This window comes from Zonotrichia albicollis, chromosome 17 (assembly GCF_047830755.1).
Source record: "Zonotrichia albicollis isolate bZonAlb1 chromosome 17, bZonAlb1.hap1, whole genome shotgun sequence".
Taxonomy (NCBI): Eukaryota; Metazoa; Chordata; class Aves; order Passeriformes; family Passerellidae; genus Zonotrichia; species Zonotrichia albicollis.
The window spans coordinates 8454580-8480663 of record NC_133835.1 but is presented as its reverse complement, the minus strand read 5'-3'; the positions used below and the strand labels follow the sequence as shown (position 1 = coordinate 8480663).

Here is a 26084-nt window from a genome sequence, read left to right as displayed (position 1 = left end):
GCAAGTTCATGTCCTGTCCTTTCACTAACTGGAGGTCTATGGGTTTATATCTTAGCTGTGTTCCTACTGCTTTGGACCCTCCCCAAGCCAGCCAGTTGAAAACATTCCTTTATTTAAATAAACCCTCCTGAACAATTACATGCTGTACTTGCTGTCCCTGGGCTCTGGTGCATTCTTTGTGGTACAGGTGTGCCAGGAACAGAGGGATCACAGTGGAAAGGTTTCCTGTGCTCTGCCTGCCTGACTCACAGCCATGTCCTAGACCTGCAGCCCCAAACTTGTGGTCTAAAACAAAAACCAAACCCAAACTTTCTGGGATGATTTTTTATATCACATAACCAGCATAGTGCTGCCACAAAGCCCTGCACACACACCACAGAACAGACTGCAGGCTGTGCTGCAGCAATCCCCTCACAGCAAGCCAGAGTTACCCCTGTCCCTCACCTCCAGCTGCAGCAGCAGCAGCTTGGCCAAGATGAGTTCCACTGCCTTGCCTAAGAGCTTGGTACACATGTCCTCGTGGACTGGGATTCCCAAGTGCTGTAAGCTTGGATGCTCCAAGTATTTTCTTATAAACAGGTAAAAGTTGTTCACTGTAATTTGTTCTGTGAATTGCATACTTGCTGTTTCAAATGGAATTATTCTCATTAGTTTTAGACTCACTGGTAAAATACAGATTACAAGCTGCTGTGGTAGAGGAACTTGGAATCCATTTTCCTGTGCAAACACCTGGAATCAGCTCCAATGCTGTCTCTGACCACGCTGCCCTTGCTGGGGTTGATTTTCCTTGCATTGACAAAAGTTACTGCAGTTCTGCTTGTTAAAGTAGCTGTGGAAAGCAAATCACACGTGCAAATCATAGCAAAATGAATTCCATTTATTCTTTGACAGACTACTGGTAGGAAAAAGATGCCTGGCTCTAAGTTTAGCTACCACTGCTAAAGGAATTCCAGTGATGACATCTGTTCAGAGTACAATGCAGGCAGGAAGCAAAAAAGCTGAATGTTCTGCAGTGGGAGAAGGTGTGTGATGGCATTGCATAAATCTGATAATCCTCACTGCCAGTGAGTGATCAGTTCTGACCATTTATTTCTCAAAAAATAATAATCCTCTCAACTGAAGACAGGGATAAGGCTTGCATATAATTGATAACAGTGTGAAACTCTTTAATTTGCAAAGAGCAAAGCAATAGAAGACAGGCCTGAGGTATTCAATGCTGGTAAACAGACTGGCTGCAATGCCCTGTTTACCTTTGCTAGGTTAGAGAACAAGAAGGCACTCGTTGGACTTGGAAAGGCAACATTTTCCAGTGGAGAAAAGGAAAAAGTACTGCATTCAACTCGGGGAGATCATTGCCACAGGATATTGCTGAGGTAAATAAATCTTATATTACATTTTGATACAAAAGTCTCATTTGCAGCATTGCTGGCTAACCTAAAACAACCGATCTATGTTCTGGAGAATCAATGGATTGCTAAAGAGTCATTCTGGGAAGAATTACTAAGCTAAATTAAAAATAAAATTCTGGAGTAAAATGGAAGGGGGACAAGCCTGTGACCAAAAGAGGCACAGCTGATGTCACACAGTGGGATCATGGCTCAGCAGGAAGGAATCTGCATCAACTGAGGTGGATGTGCTCTGGGGACACGGGGAGGACAGCATCTGGCTTCACCCAAGGAGCTGAGATAACAGAGTAGAGGTAGATTTTGCATTTCCTAGATTTATGGAGAACAATATTGACAGATTTCCTGGTTTATATATTGGCCTACAATGGTTCCTCCATGCTGAGGTATGAAGATCTGCCCATCCATGGTCACAAACATGCACCAGTGCAGAGTGACCTCCATATGTCCCCATCTGCAGCAGAAGTGCCCAGGAAATCAGGAGCAGGAGACAATACAGGTGCTAAGTGACACCAGCAGCTGGCTGCCTCTTCCCAGTACAACCCTCCTGCCCTGGTAGGTAGACAGCCCATGGAAGAGTTGAAGAGGTAGGGCAGGGAGCAAGGGAAGCAGGACTTTAACTTCAGGAGGCAAGGCTTGAGCAGGAGACAACAAAAAAGGCCAGTGGAACCAAATCCTAAGTGAAAACTTGACTGCAGGCCCCAAACCTCAGCATTTGTTAGAACTACTGGTGTTGGGAGAAATGCTTCAAATACACTGACAGTGTGTACATGAAGCTGGGACCAATTTTTCCCTGATTCTTGCATGTTATCACCATTGAGGTTAAAATACACCTTTGAGATTCCTTCCTGGACAAGCCAAAAAGGGGTGCTGACTTCAATGAGTGGTTAAAAAACCCCAAACCCCAGAACCTCATACTCTGTTCCTCATCCCAAGAGAAGGTGTGGAGCAGGGCCTGCAGCCTGTTCTCACCCACGCCTGCTCTGCCAGCGCTCGATGGCCCGAGCTCCTCACCCAGCCCTCTCACGTGCTTTGGTTTCCAGATCTGTTTGCCTGGGGGAGAGATTTCAAAGGGCTCTGTCCATACACCACACACCAAGCTGAGCTGTGGGAGCTGCTCCATCCCCTTCACTCGGGACAGCCAGCCAGAAAAGGCAGGAAGCTGCTGCCTACAGGGGCAGAGGCTGAAGTGGTCCAAAAGCAGTGGATTTCCCCATGGGGGAAGAACATGATAAGTGAAGAGAAATCAGTGCAACCTGACTTCGTTGTGTAAACAGTGTTCTAGCTACACCAGAGATGAACCCAGTGTATTCTGGTGCCTCCTATTTTTTGCAATGGCAGAAACAGATTTGTGTTGTGTAAACAATGTTCACCATAACGAGTTTATCCTAACAGCTCCAAAGAGGCGGCGTTGAATTCACTATGTAAACGGGCTTGTTGCTTAACACTGATGTGGAGTAAGCTGTGTTGGGTGATGGGATGAGAGGTAGCAGGGAAGGACAGCTCTTCCCCATTGGCTTCATACAGAGTGGTATCATGACTTCTTCTCCATGTGGAGGTGTTGGCTGATTTGCCAGAATTGCAGTGTGGTAACATGAAATGGAAGCTGGACTCTTCAAAAGTTTAGCCCAGGATGAAAAAGTCTCAGCTCCTTCTGAGGGACAGTCCCTTCCCAGAGAGGAATACAGCTCCAGCATTCTCAGGGAAGGTCAGTGCTAAGCGCGGCTCCTGATTCACAGATTAAAAATCAGATAAAATATATCCAGTCTATCAGCTGAAATCTTTCTGCTGTACAGGACTGGGACTTGCACGGGTTCCAGTCTACAAGTGCTCCCTCCGAGATCAGAAACCTCCTGTCTGACCCAGCTCTGCCAGAGCTTTCACACCCCCAAGGAAGGAAGAGTTGTGCGCTTTTAAGGCTCTCCACAAAAGGGTGGCTGAAAGATCTGTTCTCCAGTGCTATTTCCAGCTTATTGGAAGGCCTGGTGGAACCGTGGCAGCGTGGTTGTGCTCAAGCTGGAGGTGAAGACGGGGGGCAACGAGTGAAGGGGCCCAAAGTTCAGCGAGGCCCCGGCTCCAGGAGACTCTTGAGGTTGATGTTGCAAAGTGGTGAGCAGTGGCTGCGCCTCCCCCTGCGAGTAGCCCATGACCAATCCCCCCGACGAGACAGGTGGATTGCAAGGAGGAAGGTTTAGGGGAAGGAAGCCAAGAAGATGAGAAAAGTCCATGTTAGCAGCACAGAGAGCCTCTGAGAGGTTAGCAGGGCTCTTGGAAAGCAAAGCCTCATCCAGGGCGGGTGGCTGAGGCGAAGAGGACTGAGGATCACCAGATGAGAGAGACAGGCTGCCAGGGAAGTCTGACAAAAAGCTGTCCACCTCTACTTTGGGTAGTTTCTCAGGCAAATATGAGGTAGATCCAAGCTGATACTTTGGAGGAGGTTGCGGTGGGGAGGAGATGGGAGAAGAAGACTCCAGAGGATAGCTCATTCCCATTGGAAGAGAATTAGGAACCAAAGAATGGGGCATCCCTGAGCTCGGCATGGTTTGGAGATGTGTGCTGTACATGCCCACGGGCAGCATGCCAGGGAAGCTCTTACCACCCATCATGTCTCTGGATGCCATACACAGGACAGGACTCAGCTCTTCCTTCACTGCCACAGAGGAGCTGCAGCTGAGCAGACCCAACATATCCACTGGCTCCGTCTTAATCTTCAGCAGTTCCTGGGAGTGGCTTTTCTTCATGTGCCTGGTCAGGTGGTCTTTCCTCCCAAACCTCTGAGCACAGTACTGGCACAGGAAGTCCTTGCGCCCCGTGTGCACCACCAGGTGCCTGCGCACGTCCTTGCGGGTGTAGAAGCGCCGGTCGCAGTGGTCACACGGGTGCTTCTTCTCCTTGGCCCCGCCGGACGCGCGCCTGGAATGGGCTTTGAGGTGCTCCAGCAGGACCTGCGTGCTCTCGAAGGTCTGCAGGCACACCTTGCAGCTGAGGTCGCCGCTGGCAGCCGCGTGCATGGCCAGGTGTCGCCTGAAGCCCAGTTTGGTGTTGTAGTTCTTGCCGCACTCGGGACAGTGCAGGGCCTCCTTGTTGGGGTCGTGGGTCTGCAGGTGGTTCCGGAGGTGATCCTTCCTGTGGAACATCTTCTCGCAGTACATGCACTGGTGGGGCTTCTGAGCAGAGTGCGTGGCCATATGCCTTAGGGGAGAGAAGAGGGAAAGGTCAGACAAATATCCAGCCCCTGAGGGAACACAAGCTGTCCTACCTTGTGTCCTACACTTCATGCCACAGAAATCCCAGATGGCATTTTACCTCCATTAAACAAGGAGCACAGGAGCACAATGCTTCAAGCAAAACCTGCAGTCTGTCCCAGCAGCTGTCTCTCCTCAGCTCCTGCTCTCTGCTGAGGCTGCCAAAGAAAACCTCTCTAGTTTGTGACACTAGGTGAGAAAACATCACTTCACCAGGAGGGTCAGGCTGTGCCCAAGCCTGCTGAGAGCCACTGTGGTTTGATTTCACCTTGGTATCTCACACTCTCCCCCACTGTGGTTCACTTGGTTTCAAGTTCTCAGCCATCACTGTTTAACTATTTTGTCTTGTACTTCTCTACATAAATGGAAACTCTACTTCTCCATACTGGAGCAACAGCTGCCACAGAATTATCCCTGTGGTTAGAAGCAGGATTTATGAATACAAACGCTATTCTTGCTTTTCAATTTGTTTTTTAATCTGTGAACTTCACTTTCTGTTTCTATTTCCTCCTCAGTGAAACATAAAGCAGCTTGAGCTCAGGATACAGCATTAGCTGAAGTTCTCTGGAAGGCACCTAAAGAGATGCCAAGTATGGTAATGTCTGGGACTCAACTGCTTTGCAAGGTAAAAGGGCATTTCCCCTCCTCCAGCTTCTCAGAAATTCAAGCAAAGACACCCGAGGGAGGGGGTTTCCCCTCTCTCCTGGCACTGCTGGGCAGAGGCACTTGCAGATACCTACCTGTAGAGCTTGTACTTGGAGGCAAAGGCCTTGCCACAGTGCAGCTGGGGGCAGTTGTAGGGCCTCTGCTCCGAGTGGGAAAGCGTGTGAGTTCTCAGCTTGTCCACGTGGGGGAAGGAGGGCTCCGATAGTTCACACTGGCATTTTCCCTGACTGTCGGTTTCTTCACCTCTTGGTCTGGGGACTAATTTCCAGCCTGTCTCTTCCTCCTCCTGCTTTGCATCTTGAATCCAGTTGGGAACACTGGGGAAAAATGCCGTCATGGCAGGGCTAGTAGAACATGGCCATGTCAAGCAGAACTCGAGCCTGTGGGCTGTGATGTTGTCCTGGTGCAGTTTTCTGTTGGAGCCCCCTGTGACCAAACTGGTTTAACAGCAAAACTTCCTCATCTGAAATCACAGAAGGCTGGTGTTAATTCACTGCCACCTTCACCCCTGTACACAGTGAACATGTGAAGATGTTTGTTCCCAGTCATGAGGACCTCCTATCAATAATATTTTTTCCATCTCTTCCCCTTTAACCTGTTACCTGAATAAAACTATGTTGAACTTTTTCTGAATTGCATTTTTTGCCACTATTAAGAGCCAGTGTTACATGCTGGATGTATTTTCTCCTGAAATATCACAAAAGGTGTCTATTTGTAGCTCTAAATACCTCTATTTGTGCGTCTTGCAGATCACTTCTCATCCCATTTTTTATATTCTCACTTGCTCTTGGTCTCTGCCTACAGGGAATTCCCTCTCAAAGATTCTCAGACCTCTTTTGTATTTTTATTTCCCATCCTTTCTGCTACCAACCTGGTGCACTGGGCAAAACCATCTCCAGAACAAACCAATCTGAACCCCCAGATGTGGCTGAACAGGGCTGAAGAAGAAAGCTCTTAATTATCATCAACATCACACCTTTTTCTGGAAGGCAACGGATGCTGCTCCTCTTCAGGGTGGGATTACTCATTGTATTTTCACTTTTCGATTGTGAGGCAGATTCTGCCTCTCTGGATCAGCAAGTTTTCTACTGTAATGAGCAATTTTTTACTCTTTTTTTTTCCTTTGACACTCTCATGCATTAATAATGGAAGCTCAAACTGTTTCCTGTTCAAAAAAGTACACCTCCTGTAAACTCTTCTGGCTTTCACATTGATGTGGTTCTATATGAATCTCTCTTAGCAGCTGGAAATTCTTGAGTTGTGTGCTGGTTTTTACAGGGTTCTACTGCCAGCTCAACTGATAAACGGTCAGCTGAAATAAAACCAACCTCTTTCACTCAATTTGGCTGCCTGAGAAACCCTACTTAAAATAGCATCAAACCCTCACTCCATGATTGCTTCAGAGGAGGAACTTCCTGCTGCACATCAACACGAGTGCGAGTTGTGGGCAGGATGTGCAACTGCGAGGGAACAAACCAACCCCAAGAAAGGGCTCAGGGAACGTTATGAAGAGCTGAAATGACAATTACTGTGACTGCACTGTCACCCCAAATACCATGGATGGTTCCCTCAGGAAGAAAAACACTGGGAAACAGAATGACTCCAAGAAAATATATCACAGTGAGCTTTGGGAATGCCTGCTAAGAGCAAAACTTGGTTTTGTGCAGGCTAAATCTACGTGGTCAGAGCAGAACAATAAAGGACCAGAACTGCTGAGGTGCCACTTTGGGACAAACCAGCGTGGTGTGACAGCTGCTCTGACCCCTCAGGGTGCAGGAGGCCTGTGGTTCAGAGCAAGCTGTCTTACTAGGTGCTAAAAGCATGACTCTTTCACGTCTCTATGAAATATGTTCCAGAAAAGATGAGTGTTCTCTACCTCTTCCTCCAGAGCTGTGCAGGTGTCCCGAGAGTCTCCACCACTTTCACCGGGGAACTGCTCCTTTCCCTCCGAAAAAGCCTGGCCATCTGGGCCAGTTTCAAAGCTACCTGGAAGAAGACAAGAGTTTGAATTTTGATGTTTTTAACAGTACGGTGCATAAACGATCATATGGAATTTTAGGGAATTCAGAGGTGCTGCTGCAACCGCCTTGCAAACGGCGGAGGTGCCGGGGGGTGGCCGCGAGGGGCAACTCGCTCCTCCCTCCGGCACCTCCGCCGTTTGCCTCGGGAGCCAGCCGGGAGACCCCCACCCGCGGGGATAGCGCAGCCCCGGTGGAGCGGGATCGCACATCCCACCCCCGCCCCGCAGCGCTGAGAGGAGGGAGGCGGGCCCGGCCTACGCCCCCCCCTCCGCCCCGCATCCTCCTCCTCCTCCTCACACGCCCCCCTGTCCCCTGAGGGGACCCCGCCACCGAGGGGAGGGTACGGCCGTGCCACCGCCCCTCGCTGCGGTGCCGCCCCCCTCGCTCGCCCCCCCGCGCTCACCCCGTTCCCCCGGGCCCCGCCAAGCGCGGCTCCGCTCCCGGCCCCGGCGGCGCCATTGCGCGGGGCCTTGTGGGAGTGACGTCACGGCTCGGTGGCGGCCGCCAGAGCGCCGCGCCGCGGGGCATGCCGGGATAGTGGCGCCGGGCTCGGGCCGCTGACGAGCCGCCATGGTGGAGCCGCCGGCCCCGCTGCTCCTCGTCGTCCTGCTGCTCCTCCCGGGGACGGCGGCGGGAGACGGCGAGGCACTCGCCTGGGATGAGGCCGGGTACCTGCTCTACTGTCCCTGCATGGGTGAGGCTCTCCCGGTGCAGACCCCCTGTGCATCTCCTGGTTGCATCCCCCGGTGCGGTTCCCGCTGTAGACGCCGGTGCTGCAGACCGCGGTTCATCCCCCGGCGCGGTCCGCGGTCCTTGCCCCGCTGCATTCCCCCGTCCGTGCCCCGCTGTATCCCCGCTCCGTTCCCCACTGCATCCCCGGTCCGTTCCCCGCCGCATCCTCGCTCCGTGCCCCACTCCATTCCCCTCTGTATCCCCGGTCCGTGCCCCGCTCCATTCCCCGCTGTATCCTCGCTCCATTCCCCGCTGTATCCTCGCTCCATTCCCCGCTGTATCCCCCGCTCCATGCCCCGCTGTATCCCCGCTCTGTGCCCCGCTGCACCCCCGCTCCGTGCCCGGTCCGTCCCGGCGCGGTCCCGCCCGGCTGAGCCCCGTTTCCCGCAGGCCGATTCGGTAACCAAGCCGAGCACTTCCTGGGAGCCCTGGCCTTCGCCCGCGCCCTCAACCGGACCCTGGCCGTGCCGCCCTGGATCGAGTACCGGCACCACCGCCCGCCCTACACCAACGTGAGCCCCGGCGGGAGGGAGGGGCGGCGGGCAGGGCTGGGATGAGCTGCGGGCCCGGTGATGGGAGCCCCGGCTCACGGCTCTGCTCCCCCGCAGCTGCACGTCCCCTACTCGGAGCTCTTCAAGCTGGAGCCGCTGCGGCGCTACCACCGCGTGGTGAGCCTGGAGCGGTTCATGGAGCAGCTGGCGCCCCGGCACTGGCCGCCCGGCAGCAGGGTGGCTTATTGCTTCGAGGCTGCTGCCCAGAGAAGCGCGGATAAAAGCACGTGTCCCATGAAGGTGAGCTCCTCGTCAGCCCCGCGGGCACGGTTTAATTCCAAAGGCTACAACTGACTCATTCAGGTCGCCATTGATTCGCAAATTTAGGAGTTACCCGCCGCAAATCGGTCTGTGTGGCATTGCTTTCAGCACTTGTGGAGTGGCGTGCTGTGCCGTCATTAGTTTTCTTTGTCTACAAGTGCTTGGGGATCAGGGATACAGTCTGTGCAAGTAGATTTTATCACCTCAGATTTAATTGAGAATGTAGCTTATCTCCTGCTCTCTGTTTCCCAGCTGGTGTTAAAGCAACCTCTCTTAATTACAAGTTTGGGAGCTGTGGTGTGCTGGTTCTTTAAGACAACCTTTGCAACCTTCTCAGTAACTTCCCTGTATACTCTGGGTGGCAAAGATTGAAGCTAAATATATAAATGTCTCCTTCCTGTGGAGCTGTTGTGTCAAACAGGCTGTTGTATCCCAGCTGCTTCCATCCTGGAACAGGCTCCTGCTTTGCACCTCAGGATCTTTGCACATCCACCTTTCAGGCTTTGTGTGTGCACTAAATGAGCTCTTGTCTTTTCTTTGCAGGATGGAAATCCGTTTGGTCCCTTCTGGGATCAGTTCCAAGTGGATTTCGATAAGTCTGAGCTCTTCAAGGGAATTTCCTTCAGTCCTGCATACAAGGACCATTGGATCCAAAGGTAGCAAGAAGATGCAAGAGTGCTGTCAGGTCACTGTGGGTGTTTGGAGTCACTCATGATAGCAGCTGTGACTGTATTGTGACTTTAAATTTTGGGGGAGAGATTGAAGTGGTTAATTAGTAATACAGTTAAAAATATTAAAGCTTTTTCCATTAAATGTTTGTTCAGCACTTCCTGTGGGCATTATTTTAGGTATGAACTCTGTTAGGCTGATTGACTTCTGAGCCAGGAATATTTAATTTATCAAGTATTTATTAAATATGTAATTAATCATCAAAAGGAATTTGGTTCTCACTTGGGGATTATGAACTGTATTTGTGTTTTCAGAGCCATGAGTGACTTTAGTGGTTATCAGTAAGTTTGGGTGACAGAATTGGTCTAGTCTGGGGTGAAAATGTAACATCCCATTGCTTGGTAGCTCCTCACTGCATGTTTGAGGTTCTTCTCTTATTGTCTGTCAGATAAAAGGTCTGAGGTAAAATACAGCCCCTGAGATTTTTTCAGTTCAAATGGCAAACCAGCTAAAATTATCTCAATTCGGAGCAATAAATGTTGCATATTTTGGAGTGTTCCTTGTTTCTGCTCTAACCTTCACAGCAGCTTTGTGCAGGTTAGGTCACGTTTTAGCCCTCTGGGTTTGGTTTTCTGTAGGTTTCCAGCCTCTGAGCACCCTGTTCTCGCCTTACCCGGAGCTCCAGCCCAGTTCCCTGTGCTGGAGGAGCACCGGCCCCTGCAGAAATACATGGAGTGGTCGGATGCAATGGTGGAGAAGGGGGAATCCTACATCCAGTCCCTGCTGCTCCGGCCCTACGTGGGAATCCACCTGAGGATCGGGTCCGACTGGGTACGGCACAGTGGGGTCTGGGCAGAGCTGCTCTGAAAGGAGCTGTGCTGGGACAGCACCTGATCCCTGCTGCCATCCAGCAGCTCCCTGTGTGTTAGCAGTGGTGCTGGGATTCTTTCAGACAGGCAGAGGTGGGGGACATGGTGGTGTTTTCTCATTTGAATGTGGTACCAAAAAAAAACCGAAAAAAGTTTGTGGTGAGGTGGGGTTCAGCCTCTCCTCCTAGCGACAGGACAAAGGGAAATGGCTTCAGGTTGCACCAGGGGAGGTTCAGGTTGAATATTAGGAGAAAATTCTTCACTGAACTGAGTGATTGAGCACTGGCCCAGCCTGCCCAGGGCCATGGTGGAATTGCCATTCATAGAAGCATCCAGAACACAAGTAGAGGTGGTGCTTTCTGATAAAATTTAGTGAGCATGGGGTATCTGTTCAAAGTTTGGACTTGATAATCTCAGAGACCTTCAACTTTGATGATTTTTTATTCTCTCTTCCTCTTCCAATAGAAGAATGCCTGCAACATGTTAAAGGATGGGACAGCTGGGCCACACTTCATGGCTTCACCGCAGTGCGTGGGCTACGACCGCAGTGCTGCCGTGCCTCTCACCATGGACATGTGCCTGCCAGACCTCCGAGAGATCAAACGGGCTCTCAAGCTCTGGGTGGCAAAGATTGAAGCTAAATCTGTTTATATTGCTACTGATTCTGAGCCCTACACAACAGAAATACAGCAGTTCTTCCAGGGAAAGGTGAGTGTTCCAGAAATCTCTTCTGGCAGGAGTGCTTGGGTAAAAACCTTCCTTGGCTTCTGGCCCGAGGCTGTCATGGATAGCAGACAGGCAGTTGTGGAATAGGGTATTCACAGCCAAATATTGGCATCTCAAAGTGAATTTGGCTCATAGCAATAAAAATTATCCTGTAAAATTCTTTTTTTTTTTCTGGGAGATTGAAGAGCATTGTCTGGCATGGTAGTAAATATTTCCACGAAAAGGATTTAAATTAAATAAACCTAAGTGATTTTCAGAAACGCTCTGACATTGATCTAATCATAAATGAGTTATAGGGCAGAGAAAGACAAAACTCACTCTCTTTCTGTTGTGTATTCAATTTCTAACATTATGCCAAGACATTGGATTGTGATAATAGCTGACTGGATTCATCTGCTCTCCTCGTTTCTCTGCAGCTCAAGGTTGTCAGCTTGCAGCCAGAAGTGCCTCAGATTGATCTGTACATCCTTGGCCAGTCCGACCACTTCATTGGGAACTGTGTCTCTTCCTTCACTGCCTTTGTGAAGAGAGAACGTGACATCCATGGGAAACCCTCCTCGTTTTTTGGCATGGACCACCCTCCGAGGCTGCGGGATGAGTTCTGACCAGAGGAGGAGGAGGATGAGGAGCTCCCTGGTTCCAGGGCTCTGAGCTGGGCCCTTGGTGCTGCAGCATTCCCTGTGGGCAGTCACTGCTGGGCTGTGGGAGAGCTCCTGCCCTCCAATGCTCCTCACAGGCCCTTCCAGACTGTTCTGTCTGATCTCTCCTGTGTTTCCAGTGTGAGCTCAGATGGGAATTTAAATCATGTGGTTTATAGGAAACTATAAACTATGTATAGTTTTTTAAGATGTAGCTTTTATAGTTCTCACTACTTGGGATTCACCAGCAATCATGATGAAGCAGCTGCTGAGATTTCCTCCTCTTTTTTTTTCTCTGTTAATTCTTAGCTCTCACCTGGAGGTGTTTTGAAGCTCCGTGTCCAAAACTGACCATTATTGTCTCTTTTTGAGTATAAAACTTCTGTCAGGCATATCAGGTTCCCTGGAAAGGGCGTGCAAGGTGAAGCTCAGGACTGAAAAAGCTCTGGGGTTTATCAAGGACTGCAGTTGCCTTACCAGACCTGTGTCACCACAGTGCCTCAGTGTCCCTTCTCCTGTCCAAAGAGACTCCATACCCTGTGCTGTGGGGCCCTGGATCTCTTTGGTGGTGCTGGAGGAGTGCAGTGGGACGTGGTGTGACGTGGCAGCTGCCTGTTCAGCCTCTCTGCTGAGAGCAGCCTGGGGCATGGTGTGTGCAGGACATGGGAGGAGATCTGTCACAGCCAGGCCAGGACTGGAGATTGAGGGCTCGTAGCTTTATACCTGGTGATGTCAGTCAGGTCTGTGGTAGAAGAGAAACTTTGAGCCAAGGTTATTGAAATAGCTGTAGTGGAGTTAGGTATGTCATGGGTCTCTGGTATTGTTTTGTTTTTGTACTATAATATAACCCCTCTGAGAGCATTACCCTTGTCTGGGACAGTTCCCAGTGGAGGTAACTCTGGAAAATTATTCATTGAATGGGAAGCAACAGCCCAAACCCCTCTATTTGGTCTGTGTGGTTTGATGGTGGTAACACTGATAATCCCAACATGGTGAGACATAACTTGACCCATGCCTTCTGGTGCTTCTGTGATTTCATTATCTGGTCCAAAGACTGAGTACAGAATGGTTCATTTTTCAGAAATGCTTCTTGGGTGAGTCTGTGGTACCAGAGCTGCTGCCTCCAGTGCACTGCTGCAGTCCAGGCAAGGCTGTTATGAGCAGTTAATTCCAAATGTCTCTCTTTATGGTGGTCTTCTCCTCCTTGAAATGTTTCTGAGCTTTGAAGGAGTTTGAGGGCTCAGGGGAGTTGAGAAAAAGTGGGCAAAGTGAGAAGATTCCCCAGGTGTCAGGGTGGCAAAAACTCATCTCTTGTTTCCTCAGGTCTGGCTTCAAAAATCATGGGGTTTGGGGGGAAATTACCCATTTTAGGGCCTTTGGAAGCTGGGCTTTTGAAGACTGAACCTCCTTGTGTCATACTGTTTACTGATCTTGGGCGATTCCCTTGGGGCTGCCTTGCCTTGCTGTGGAGCAGGGGAAGCCTGTCCCCACACTGTTGGGAAGACAAAGTATTAAAACAAAATGTTGGGATGGGGCGTTTCTTTTCTGTTTTTTTAAATAAGCTATTTTTTGTACTAATAAAAACTTGATTTTGTATTCACTTGTAGTGCACCAACATTCCTTCCTCCATTGCAGGAATCTCTGGTACCCGAGCTGCAGCCTGCAGTGCACTGCTGCGATCCAGAAAGCTCTGACTAAGGAGCTTTAACTCTTAAATATCTTCTTTACGATGGTCTTTTTCTCCTTGGAAATACTCCCGAGCTTTGGAGGATTTAAAAAAACCACAGCCTGGCTGCGGCAGAGACCCGCCCGGCTGGGGCAGTCCCGGCATTTTCGGATTTGGTGAAGTGCGGGATGCCCACGGCGGGGCTGCTTTGTCCGGGCTGGAGCAATCCCGGCATTTTCGGGATTGGCATTTTCGGATTTGATGGAAGTGCGGGATGCCCACAGCGGGGCTGCTTTGTCGGGACTGGGGCAATCCCGGCATTTCGGGATTGGCGGCGGCGGGATGCCCACGGCAAGGTCCCTTTGTCGGGACTGGGGTTAAACAGGCATTTTCGGGTTTGGCGAAGTGCAGGATGCCCGCGGCGGGGCCGCTTTGTTCGGGCTGGAGCAATTCTGGCATATTCGGGATTGGCGGTGTGCAGGATGCTCGCGGCGGGGCGGCTTTGTCCTGGCTGGGGCAATCCCGGCATTTTGGGGATTGGCGGCGGGGCCGCTTTGTGCGGGCCCATCCGGGCCGGGGCGGGCTGCGCGGGGCGGGCCGGGCGCGCCGTTGCCAGGGAAGCGCGTCACGGGCGGGCGGAGCGGCCGCGCCGCTTCCGGGGCCGCGGGAGGAGCGCCCGGGCGGCTCCATGGTGACGGCGCAGGTGAGTCCGGCCCGGCCCCGCACCGCGCCCGCACCCCGCCCCGAGCATCCCCGACCCCTCCGGGCTGGCACACCGCGGGCCGCTGCCAGCCCGGTGTCCCCGGTGCTCCCGGTGCCAGCCGTGGGCACGGCCGGGGCAGCGGGCGCGGGAGGCGGCGGGACCCGCCCGCGGCCGGGCTGCGGGGGCGATGCCGCGGGCGGGTGGCCCCGTTCGGGTGGGTGTTCCCCGCTCCCGCTGCTTCTCCGCCGCGGTCCTTCCCCCGCTCCCCGCTGTCCCCAAATCCCCTCCCTGCAGCTCCCGGTGCCGCTGCCGCGAGGGCGGTGGGTGATGCTCGGGTGAATCCGCGGCTCCCCGGGGGAGGGAACACCGGTGGGGTGCCGTGCTGAGGCGACAGCGGTGACAGGTGACCACAGGTGACCCCAGACGCCGAGTGGAGCCAGGGCTCGCAGGTGGCACCGCCGCGCCAGCTCCAGCACCGGGATGTCCTGCCCGGCCTGCGGAGCGTTTGGCAGGGAGAGGAGAGGAAAACAGCAGCGCCGAGGGTGGCTTGGCTTGGGAGGGAGGGAAGGACACAATTCAACCGTGACATTATGAAACCACAAATATTTGAAAGATTTGAATGGCGAGAAGCACTGGAACGTTTTGAGTGGTACCTCGGGATGCGCGGAGAAGCAGGGGAAGGGTTTGGGCAGTGCCAAGAAAATCTTTCAGAGATGTTTAAGGCAGGAGGCAGAGCGGCTTTGGGATGTCAGGGCAGGTGCCATGGGTGAGCACAGCTGTCCAGGATAGCACCTCCCAGTCCTGCAAGTTTCTGAGGAAAAGTGGTGGCCCCAGCTTGTATTCAGGTTGTGGCATTGCTCATTTTTTCAGGCATAGACTTTCATTTCAGTGTTGACTGAAACGAATAAAAATGCTTCCATTTCTGCCCATCTTCCCTTCTTGGTCACCAGGGCACATTTGCAAGTGCATCCATCTCAACCTTGACCTTGACCTTGACTTGCAGGGACCTGGCCAGGTCACTTTAGGCTGAACTAATTTAATAAAAAATCCCCATCTTTGATGGAGAAGAGTGGGTGGCACAGCAGCATTCCCAGCTTTCTGGCCATTCATGTCCAGCCACTCTCGCAGTTCAAACATTGCCCTGGAGTTTCTGGGGAATACAAACACTGCCAGCTAATTGGTTTTATTTTCCAGTTACACACTTGGATAAATCTGAGAAGAACCATAATTTGTTATGCTTCCAGTGAACTTCACCACAGTAGCTAAAATAATTGGAGATGATTCAGGATGGGTTGTTATGAAAATAGCCCACATCAGGGGTAAAATCAGTTGTTTGTGACTATAAAAAGAGACTTGCAAGTGAAGTGGGGAAAGGTGTCAAAAGCTGATGGTGAGGAGGAACACCCAGAGGAGCAGCAAATGTGCAAAATAATTTTTGTTCAAGGTGTAGCTCTGGCAAAACTAACTTAACTGATCATTTAATATTTGTCATAGTTGCTTACAAAAGCAGCACTTCTCATCAGAATAGTATTTTAGATATTCAGTATATAAAATGAATCCGTGCTCTCCTTGTCAGAACTTGTGCCTGGTTTGAGTATTTGCCAGTGTGAACATGCAGATACGTGACACAGTGGTTGTCATGTGACCTTGTCAGAAAATTGTCTCTTGTGAACTTGAATTACTGGAATGTCTCTCGGAGCTGTGGAAGGGGAAGCGTGTGTTAATGTATACAAGTCCTCAGGATGAACAGAGGGAGAGTTGTTCTTTGTGATTCTGCCAAGATTTGTCCTCGTTTCACTTATACTTGCTGTGTTTGTGCTCCAGAATTCGTGTTTGCTATGGGTCAGAAAGGAAGGTCACCTTTATCTGGAGCTGTCAATTAGGAGGGAAATGGTTTTATTCAGTAGCTACCTAAAATTGCTGTAACGGTTTGAACTCATTGTGCAGGGTGAATTGTGAATGAGTGTCCAGTTCAGTGCTTTTATGGGAAGAGTGAGAAGCAAAGTTTTTCCCCCCACAGACCCAAGAAAATTCCCAAGGCCATATTGAGGTTTCTATGCAATTCTGAACCATGTTTATCTGTTACTTCTCTTTTACTTTTTGCCAGTCTGACTGTCTGTATATTGGGCTGGAATTGTGCTTCCTTTTCCATCCAGTAGCTCTGGCCCTGCAGTTCTCTGCCACCTTGTTGGAGAAGCTCTCGTGAGACATGCAATTATCAAGTGAAAAACAATTAGACAAAAATCCCTGTTTCCTGCTGATCTGGCTGGGAAGGGAGCAATGAACACATCCCAAGGAAGACACACCTGAACCTGTGCCAGCACTGCCTGGGCTTCCCTGTGTGTGTTAGTTTTACACTTAGTTCTAGTTGGCAGAGGGACCTCAGGGCTCTTCTTGGAAGATATTTTGGAAATAAAAAGGGTTGTTAGAATGCATGGCATTCCCCAAGTTGTGTCATTGAGATCTGCCATGTGAGGCTTGAGCAGTGACTGCTTTAGCAGTTTAGTAGCACAGGCTTCTTGCTCCATTTTCAGTGGCTGCTTATCTTGCTGATGTCTGGAGGATGCACCAGTGCATCCTCCCTCTCTACCCAGAGTCATGAACGAGTTGGATCTGTGATCTAGGTTTATACAACTTGAGTTTAGGTTGATGGTGAGTCCTGTAGACCTGATGCAATTGGAACACCAGAGCAGGAGTGATGTCAGTAGGTCAGTGTAGCTGAGCAGGGCTGGCTTTTGTGGGGAATCCTGATAAAAGTCTATTGCCAAAAGAAAAGATAATAGCAGACTTGTGCTCAGGAGAGAGCAAGGCTGTGCTAGATTTTCAAAATGGGAGATTTAAAACAAAAAGCCTGACTGTAAAGAAAATGATTGGCAAAGTATTATTTTCATAAATAGTTTAAAAAGGTTTATTATAATTTTTAAGGGTCAAGAAAAGGATCTTTACCAGGTGTGAAGGTGTGATCTGTGGTGATGAGTTTTTGGAGCAGAACTTGTAGAAATGATACCATTTGATGCACAGGCTTTGGTAAAGTAATTCTATCTCAGTTCAGGCCTTTACAGGGTTTTCATGTTGCACATTATTTTAGTACTTCAAAATCCCTTGCAACTTAATGAAATCAAAATGCTGCTCAAATTGATGAGGCGAGCCTTTGGCTTTGTGAAAAGCTGTCCCCTGCAGAAAACTGCCTTCAGAGATCCCTGCTTTGTTTTTGTTGCAGGTGTGTAGCAGGGCATCATCCATCAGCAGCACCACAGCAGGCCCAGCCCCGCCGCCATGTCCAAGGCAAAGAACTCCGAGTCCGTGCGGGTGGTCGTGCGCTGCCGGCCCATGAACAGCAAGGAGCAAACGGCTTCCTATGAGAAGGTTGTCAATGTGGATGTCAAGTTAGGGCAGGTGTCAGTGAAGAACCCACGGGGATCATCTCATGAACTGCCTAAAACGTTCACCTTTGATGCTGTGTATGACTGGAATTCCAAACAGGTCGAACTCTACGATGAGACCTTCAGACCTCTGGTGGACTCTGTTCTGCAAGGGTTTAATGGGACAATCTTTGCCTATGGGCAGACTGGGACAGGGAAAACATACACGATGGAAGGGGTGCGTGGTGATCCCGAGAAGAGAGGGGTCATTCCCAATTCATTCGAGCACATCTTCACCCACATCTCTAGATCTCAAAATCAGCAATACTTAGTTAGAGCGTCTTATTTGGAAATATACCAAGAAGAAATCAGAGACTTGTTATCAAAGGATCAGTCCAAGCGGCTGGAGTTGAAGGAGAGACCAGACACGGGGGTTTTTGTTAAGGATTTGACCACCATTGTCACAAAAAGCGTCAAAGAGATAGAGCACATCATGAATTTGGGAAACCAGAACCGCTCAGTCGGTGCCACCAACATGAACGAGCACAGCTCTCGGTCTCACGCCATCTTCCAGATCACGATCGAGTGCAGCGAGCTGGGGCTGGATGGAGAGAACCACATCCGTGTGGGGAAGCTCAACCTGGTGGACCTGGCGGGCAGCGAGCGGCAGGCAAAGACTGGAGCACAGGGGGAAAGGCTGAAGGAAGCCACTAAAATCAACCTGTCCCTCTCAGCTTTGGGCAACGTTATCTCTGCCCTGGTGGATGGCAAAAGCACGCACATTCCCTACCGGGACTCCAAGCTGACCAGGCTGCTTCAGGACTCTTTAGGTGGCAATGCCAAAACTGTGATGGTGGCCAATATAGGCCCTGCCTCTTACAATGTAGAGGAGACCCTGACCACACTGAGATATGCCAACCGTGCCAAAAACATCAAGAACAAGCCACAGGTGAACGAGGATCCAAAGGAGGCTCTGCTGCGGGAATTCCAGGAAGAGATTGCTCGACTCAAGGCACAGCTGGAAAAACGGTCCATTGGCAAGAGAAAGAGGAGGGAAAGGAGGAGGGAGGGTGGGGAAGAGGAGGAGGACACTGAAGAGGGTGAGGATGAAGGAGATGACAAAGATGACTATTGGAGGGAGCAACAGGAAAAGCTGGAGATTGAGAAGAAAGCTATAGTCGAGGATCACAGCTTGGTAGCAGAAGAAAAGATGAGGCTGCTGAAGGAGAAGGAGAAGAAAATGGAGGACCTGAAGCGAGAGAAAGAAGCAACCGAGATGCTGAGTGCTAAAATCAAGGTAGAATTCTTCCTGGTCATACCCTTTGAAAGAAATTTCCTTAGGCTGTGCAGAAAATAAAGGGTTTCCCAATTTGGAAAGATATTTCACAGAAAGTTTCCAGGATAGTGATTTGTGTTTGGGTTGGAAGATTTTAAAAGAAACCATTTCTAGCCAGAAGTTGAAATTTCCACCATTAATCACACATTTCAGTATTCATGAGCTGTTTCATTGTTCTTCTGTACTGATCTTAAGCAACTGGCACAGTAAAAGACAATGCATCTTTTCACATGCTGTGGCACTAAAAATGTTTCCTTCTGTCACAGATCATTAGAAATTATTTACAAGGGAGCACACATTTTGATTCTCCAGCTTTGCCACACATTTCAGTGATGCCTGATTCTAAACAAGTTACTGTTGCATTAATCCCACAGTTTAATAGGCATTTTAAGAAACAGTGATTCCTGTAGCAGCTGCCTTGAAAGAGAAGGTTAAATAAGGGAGCTGCCCTGAAGAAGTTGTATCCATAGGAGAGAAAGTTACCCTCTGTAGTCACTGAGAGAAACTTCTGACCCTGGTTTTTCTTTTCAGACAATGGAAAGCAAGCTGCTGGTGGGAGGGAAAAATATTGTGGATCACACAAATGAACAGCAGAAAATCCTGGAACAGAAACGACAGGAAATTGCAGAACAGGTACAAGGAAGGGGATTTGTTATTTTGTATAAAAAATCATGCTGCTGAACTTTTGTAAAACATTGTGTCAGGGAAATTAGCAGAAAGTTTTCCCAGGGTTAACCCTAGAATTGCTTTAATGGCAATCATTTATTGAAAAGAAGGGGGAAGGGCTTGTGTAATATTTCTCATTATTTGAAATAAGTAAAGAAGGTTTATAAAATTTTCTTCTAGTTCTTCATGATAAAAATTTGCCTCCTATTTTGATTGGAACTGTTTGTAAGTGAAGAAATATTTGCAGGACTCTTAAGAGTACTAGTTTAGTCTTTAGCTCAAGGGAGGAGTCTTCACTCTGTGCTAAAAGTTTATTTTCTGTTAACGCGAATTTTGTTGGTGATTCTTAAATACAATAAGCAGTACAAACTGATAAAACGGAAAGAAAAAACAATCTAAAAGTGACCTTGATTGCTTTAGTTGAAGCTTGAGCCTTGTTCACACTCCCTGATCTTAACAGCAAAACAAGGACAAATAAGATGTTTCTGGTATTTCTGTGGCAAGAGATATGAAGAACTGGAAGGCAGGGAAGGAAACCCATCCTGAGCCTTGGTTTCATGTGTGTCAGCTGGAGGTGACAAGGTAATTGAGGTCTTTAATGCCATATTTTCACATTCTTCAGAAACGTCGGGAGCGAGAAATCCAGCAGCAGATGGAGAGTCAGGATGAGGAGACACTCGAGCTGAAGGAGACCTACAGTTCTCTTCAGCAAGAGGTGGACATAAAGACCAAAAAACTCAAAAAGGTAAAAAGAAAATGATTCCCTGTCTACCAGGCTGGGAATAAAATCAACTTGTGTGTGAAAGTGAGAGGAGCTTTGGCAAGTGATGGATTTTGGCTCTTGTTGTGTGCTCCAGTTATTTTCCAAGCTGCAAGCTGTGAAGGCAGAGATCCATGATCTCCAAGAAGAGCACATCAAGGGGCGCCAGGAAATGGAACAGACCCAGAATGAACTCACCAGGGAACTAAAGCTAAAGTAAGCCCCATCACTTAAATAAGCTATTAAATGTAACAGAGAGGGTTTCTCGGGGCAGGGAGTGGAGGGACTGCCTTGCACATACTTGTGGAATAAGATTTAACCATGAGAAAATGAAACCATTCCTCCTTTTCCAGGGTTTTATTACATCAGTGGGAGAGGAGCAGGGAGGAAAGTCATTGCTAATTATGTTTCTTGTATATTTCTCATTTTTGTGGTTGCATGTAGGCACCTGATTATTGAAAACTTTATTCCCTTGGAAGAAAAGAATAAGATCATGAACAGAGCATTCCTTGATGAAGAGGAAGACAACTGGAAATTACATCCCATAACCCGTCTGGAGTGAGTGTATTTCTGCTCTTGGGATGGAATTACAGGTCACAGGAAACCCTCTAGCTGTCAAGAACAAAAGGGGGATTGAACTGGAGATTTAAACTGACCCTCTAGAGTTCACAGCTTCTTGATGTGTAATAAAATAAACCAAATAAATTTATTTCTCTTAATAGGTACTATAAAATACGAATGTATAGTTAGGGGAATTCTTGAAAGATTATGATTTTTTTAATAGGCAAACACAATAATTATATGTAAAATACATGTAATAGTGCATTCACCCTTAAAGTAGCAGTGCATTCCTATCATATTTCTTTCCTGCTCCTACAAATGCAGTCTGGGTGGTTTCTGCTGTGTTGAAACAGATTTCTGCATGGAATTTGCAGATGTTGTAGCTCATAAACTACAGGAGGAGTTGTAGCTCATAAACTCCAAGGGGAGCTTTTGGTTTTAGGCTATAACAGCCTGAGTCTGTTTTTCTCTAGTAACCAGCAGATGATGAAAAGACCAGTATCTGCTGTGGGGTACAAGAGGCCCCTGAGCCAGCACGCCAGGACGTCCATGCTGAATCACACAGCTGCTCGGTACAGGGTAAGCCCAGATGTGGTTGGACCTTTGCCTCTTCACCCTGTGATCAGGGGAATGTGAATTCCAGAGGGGATTGGGTGTTCTTTGAGATGTAAATTCGTAATGCCCAGCACACATTTATAAAGTACTTCAGATTAAGTTTCTGGAGGGCAAAGTAACAGTTTGTGTGAAAACTTGGAGATTTTGATTCTGCTTTTCCCCTCTCAGGCAGAGAACATCGTGTTACTGGAACTGGATGCGCCCAGTCGGACAACGAGGAATTATGAAGGTCCAGCCATTGCTCCCAAGGTTCAGGCAGCTCTGGAAGCAGCTCTGCAGGATGAAGATGAGATTCAAGTGGATGCCTCAACCTTTGAGAGCTCTTCAAATAAAAAATCAAAACCCAGGTGAGTTGGGCTTTCCCTGAGCAGACTGGCCCACAGGAAAGGTGCAAGTCAGTCAGCATTTCTCATCAGTGAAGTGAAGCTGAGCTTCATAGTAAAACAGAGAGAAAAAGGAACATAGAATCATTGAGGTTGGAAAAGACCTTTAAGATTTGAGTCTCACCTCCAGCTGAATCCCCACCATGCTACTAAACCTTATCTTGAAGTGCCACATCTACTAATTTTTTGAGCACTGCAGGGGATGGAGATTCCAGCGCTGCCCTGAGCTGCCTGTGCCAGGGCTCAAGCACTCCTGCAGTGAAGAGATTTTTCCTCATATCCAGCCTTAACCTCCCTTTGTAGAACTTGAAGCTGTTTCACCTTGGCCTGTCACTTGCTACTTGAGAGAAGAGGCCAACCCCCACCTTGCCACAACCTTCTTTCAGGGTGTAGGACGTAGGGTAAAAGAAAAAGCTGAAACCATTTATTAGAGAGTAACTCTAGTTTAAAAAAAAATCAGCTTTTTGCAGATTAATTTTGGAAAGGCAGGTGACGTTGTTAGAAGTTTTCTTGTTTATATTTTCATTTTTGCTTCTTCAGACCGAAAACTGGAAGGAAATCAGTGGGATCTGCATCAGGATCAGGCACCCCCACTTCTCAGCTCTACCCACAGTCACGAGGGCTGGTTCCAAAATAAAGCCAGCAACTCCTCTCCAGGGAGGGAACAGCCTTTACCTTCTGGGAGCAGAGACAAGGACAAACCTGCAGAGAGAGCTCCTGGCCAGCCTCCAGCCCCTTTCCCTGGAGATGGCCTTGTTGTTGTTTAACTGACTCGGGCCAGTCCAGGGGCACTGAGCCATGGGAAGATCCGTGCTTGCAATTCAGCATTTGGCCTCTGTGGGAAATGGATTTTAGTTAGAAAATCAAAAATGCATGAGGTACGTTACAGTGTGTTAGGAGCAATGGGAAGCATGGGGATCACCTCACAGCATCACCGTCCTCCTCCTGCACCAGCCCTTCTGCTGCACGGCGCTTTTTGGCTCTTGGGCACTGAGAAGACAGAGGTGAAAGTCATCTCCACAGAACCACCACTCTGCAGCTCCACAGTGAGAGCCAAAAGAGGCTACAAAGCAGAGGATCTGTTCAAACTTGACATGGTGCATGGTTCTTCCTGCTTGAGAGGCTGGCGTCACTACCTGGGCTCAGGCAGGATGGCAGTGGCCAGCACATCCTCACCACCACACAGCTGTGCCTCCCAACAGGGCTGTAGGACAGAAAAGGGTCTCAAAAACACCTCTGTGGTCTCTAGAAAGGAAGCAGTAGAATCTGAAGTCCTTTCTTTGTTTACAGGCATAAGTCAGAGCTCATCTAAGCTGACCTACAGACCTCACCCCTACCAACAGGAACCACCTTGTCAAGGAACACCTCTGCATGCCATGTCAGCTCCACAGCTTTCCTCCTCTCTCTTGTCTCCACCTTTACCCCTGGCATTTAAAACCAGTGTCCATATGACATCTTTAATGGCATATGGCCATTTTCTCATGCCTCCCACTGTTGATGGAAAACGTAGCACTAGCTCAGAGCTCTCCCTGCCAGGCTCAGACTCTCAGCTGGGCAGAGCACTGGAACTTGGAGCTGCCTTTGAGTGCACTCCTGGGAGTTTGGTCCCTTCCCTTGGTGTCTAAGGAGGTTTAGCATTCAGTGCCTCTCGTGCCTCACCTGTTCCATGTTAAGCAGCTTTCTCTCTGCACCTCCCAGCCCACTCAGAGCCTGCTGGGAGTGAACCTGACCTGAGGCTGGTGATGGAAGCTGGTGTTAATTCCAGGGGTTTTACTTTGAAAACAAGGGAGGGAGAACTCCTGCTTTTGACAGTCTCATTGCAAAGCTGCCCTATGACTAAAGCAGGCTCGTGTAGCAGGGTAGAGGGAGGTGGAACTCCACACTAAGGACAGAGTAAGGTGTCCCTGTCTAGTGTCCCACAGCTCATTTGTAAGTTTTAGTTCACTGTATATTGAGACTTGGGATGTTACTTTTTCTGGTTGCTCTTGGCTGTCATCCTGTGAACATTTTTACCTGTTCTCCCTCACTGATGACTCCCTCCAGACTGACACGTGTGAGTGTGTGAGGACTTGCCTGGCTGCAGACATGCTCTGATGTGTGGACTCTGCCTTGTGCTCCTTAAGTGTCCACGGAGTGACTTCATCCAGGCTGGAGAGCTCCTTTCTACTGAGCAGGAGGAACTGAGTGCTCAGCACAGCTCACCTGTGCATCCTGCAGGCACGGTGCCCAGGTGAGCCAGGCGGGCCTCCTGAACACCAACTTGGCTGCTGCATTCCATGGACTGCTTTCCTGAGCCACAGGGTTAATATCTGTGTACACATGTATGCACACATACATATATATAATAGTTTTGGTGGAGGAAGGAGGGATTTGCTTATAACTGAGAGAGCAGGCACATGAACAATTTCTTTCAACCTGAACATGGAAACCCAGCATAATCTTCATTTTCACCAGGCACTGTTTATATCCAGAGAGCCTTTTAACTGGCTTTTGTTGCATAGTATAACATCACCTTCTCTTCCCTCTCTTCCTTCTTTCTCTCCAGCACATAATTTTCTGTACCAGGACATTTTAAAAGATGATTGTATGGTTTAAGTGCTCAGAGAATTGAAATTAAATGGGGGGAGGTTTAAAACCCTGAAACAGCAGCACAATATATAACCACGTGTATGTACATACCTATGTACACATGTTTTATGTGAATAATGCATACACAGACACATCTGTGTCTGCACATGTGCACATTTTTCCTCAGTTGCTACTATCCCATAGGGAATTCTATTGTATATTAAACTCATATGCTGGAAACTGCCTTCGTGGCAGGGCTGGTACCATGGAGCTCTGCAGTGCAAACCTGTTTTCATGTTGATGAGCCAGTGTCAGAAAGGCTCTGCTTTTAACTCTGTAGAAATTCATTAGCAAGGTGAAAGAAACTCAGTAGAGTGGAAAAGAATAAATCTGCATATTTAGTCATTGTATGTAAATTGGGGCTTGGTGGAGATTTGGTCAGTGTATTCATGGGGAATCTCGGCCTGTTATAGAATCCTTTGGATTCTCATTCCAAAGGATTTAACCCTCACCAGATGCTCAGTGGCACTGATGTTAAGATACATTGTCTTAAGCTGTACAAAACAAACTGAGCTCTGGGTTGAAGCTTTTAAGAAACATTCCTGCCGAGTTTGCCCTTCTTTGGTGTTATCTGAACCATCTGGGCTTCCTGCTGGTTAACCAAAGGCAGGAAATCCAGCTGGACTCTTGGAGGAGGCCCTGGGACAGCCTTGCACCATCACCTTTTCTTCATAGGAATGTTTAACACTCAACAGTCTTTGCTCTGATCTGTATAATGGGATCTTTTTTTTAAAAAGTGGCATGGAGCAGGAGTTGGCCACCGGAGCAAGTGCCACCAGACACTGAAGCATAGGAATTAAAGCACTTTCTTAAATCCTTAACTTAGGTCTAGCGCCTTTTTAAAAATATTTGCATGCTGCTTGAATCTTCTAAAACACATACCTCTGCCAGGCACCTGGTGCCTTATACAGATCAGAGCAGGCAGTGCTCAGTCAGTCTGGGCTGTGTAAGTCTGTCCTGGCTGAACCTGCAGCGCTGGAGCTTCAGTGAATCACCTGAGTACCTGGACATGTCCTCTCTCCTGTCTGTGCTGGGCTGTGCACCAGTCTTTAAACAGTTCAGTGGAATTCCTGGGGGTCTCTTCCTGCTGTGTTCAAACACAGACTGGAAAAGAGAACCTGCAAAAGCCATAATTAGCTACAGAGATGGAAGTGAAATGAGAACGCTGGTACTGCCTGCTGCACTGTGCAGTGGGGGGTTGACTCTCTGGGATCCAGGTGCTTGCTGCCTTCTCCAGCCCCTTTCTTTTTGAAGAGGTGACCCAGGATCCTTCTATGGGCACAGCTGTCAATGGCAACTCTCAGCTCCTTGGAGATACACCCACCTCCACCTTCTCTTAGGTGATCTGTAGAAAAAGAACCTGTCCATAGTTCTGTCCATAGTTTTACAGCTTATATTTATTTGTATCATCTCTTTTGTCTAGGAATGTAAAGTGATCCTAAAATACAATGTGTAATAAAGTCAATAAGATTTATTGCATCTATCAAAACACGTGTTTTTCATTGTTAATTTGGGGCAGGCCTCAGTGACTTCATGTTTCACAATGCCTCGCATTATTTTTCTTTCATAAAAAGAAGTCTGCACAAAGTAAGTGAAAAAATGTAAAAATGAGTAGAAGTGCAA

At 48.8% G+C, this 26084-nt stretch overlaps 3 protein-coding genes across 5 annotated transcripts; 2 read left to right on the top strand and 1 right to left on the bottom strand.

Annotated features, from left to right (window-relative positions):
- Positions 1-856: 856 nt before the first annotated feature.
- PLAGL2 (PLAG1 like zinc finger 2) lies at positions 857-7884 on the bottom strand. Its single transcript, XM_074553599.1, has 4 exons — positions 7739-7884; positions 7191-7300; positions 5389-5777; positions 857-4595 (listed from the first exon to the last, which is right to left on the bottom strand). Exons 3-4 carry the CDS (start codon positions 5649-5651, stop codon positions 3374-3376), a joined length of 1485 nt encoding a protein of 494 aa, XP_074409700.1. The 5' UTR covers positions 5652-5777; positions 7191-7300; positions 7739-7884; the 3' UTR covers positions 857-3373.
- On the top strand, positions 7847-13381 carry POFUT1 (protein O-fucosyltransferase 1). 2 transcript variants are annotated; one of them, XM_074553601.1, is made up of 7 exons: positions 7847-8003; positions 8458-8579; positions 8676-8858; positions 9423-9535; positions 10187-10379; positions 10883-11125; positions 11560-13381. In XM_074553601.1, exons 1-7 carry the CDS (start codon positions 7994-7996, stop codon positions 11746-11748), a joined length of 1053 nt encoding a protein of 350 aa, XP_074409702.1. In that variant the 5' UTR covers positions 7847-7993; the 3' UTR covers positions 11749-13381. The 2 variants fall into 2 exon arrangements, with proteins under 2 accessions (XP_074409702.1, XP_074409701.1); XM_074553600.1 differs by having other exon boundaries at positions 7888-8029.
- Positions 13382-14004: 623 nt separating this feature from the next.
- KIF3B (kinesin family member 3B) lies at positions 14005-25950 on the top strand. 2 transcript variants are annotated; one of them, XM_074553592.1, is made up of 9 exons: positions 14005-14150; positions 17371-18809; positions 19380-19481; positions 20137-20259; positions 20372-20490; positions 20719-20832; positions 21309-21414; positions 21619-21797; positions 22374-25950. In XM_074553592.1, the coding sequence occupies exons 2-9, from the start codon at positions 17427-17429 to the stop codon at positions 22468-22470; spliced, it is 2223 nt and encodes a 740-aa protein (XP_074409693.1). In that variant the 5' UTR covers positions 14005-14150; positions 17371-17426; the 3' UTR covers positions 22471-25950. The 2 variants fall into 2 exon arrangements, with proteins under 2 accessions (XP_074409693.1, XP_074409694.1); XM_074553593.1 differs by lacking the exon at positions 14005-14150 and adding an exon at positions 14166-14364.
- Positions 25951-26084: the final 134 nt, after the last annotated feature.

What these genes read in the sequence shown, in the direction of transcription:
- PLAGL2 (XM_074553599.1), bottom strand. Translation starts at nt 5,651, where the DNA reads ATGACGGCATTTTTCCCCAGTGTTCCCAACTGGATTCAAGATGCAAAG. An exon ending in TCCAAGTACAAGCTCTACAG is followed by an intron (nt 4,596 to 5,388) that starts GTAGGTATCTGC and finishes CTCTCCCCTAAG; the next exon opens with GCATATGGCCACGCACTCTG.
- KIF3B (XM_074553592.1), top strand. Translation starts at nt 17,427, where the DNA reads ATGTCCAAGGCAAAGAACTCCGAGTCCGTGCGGGTGGTCGTGCGCTGC. An exon ending in AGACCAAAAAACTCAAAAAG is followed by an intron (nt 20,260 to 20,371) that starts GTAAAAAGAAAA and finishes TGTGTGCTCCAG; the next exon opens with TTATTTTCCAAGCTGCAAGC. An exon ending in ACACAGCTGCTCGGTACAGG is followed by an intron (nt 21,415 to 21,618) that starts GTAAGCCCAGAT and finishes TTCCCCTCTCAG; the next exon opens with GCAGAGAACATCGTGTTACT.
- POFUT1 (XM_074553600.1), top strand. Translation starts at nt 7,906, where the DNA reads ATGGTGGAGCCGCCGGCCCCGCTGCTCCTCGTCGTCCTGCTGCTCCTC. An exon ending in TGAGGATCGGGTCCGACTGG is followed by an intron (nt 10,380 to 10,882) that starts GTACGGCACAGT and finishes CTCTTCCAATAG; the next exon opens with AAGAATGCCTGCAACATGTT. An exon ending in AGCAGTTCTTCCAGGGAAAG is followed by an intron (nt 11,126 to 11,559) that starts GTGAGTGTTCCA and finishes GTTTCTCTGCAG; the next exon opens with CTCAAGGTTGTCAGCTTGCA.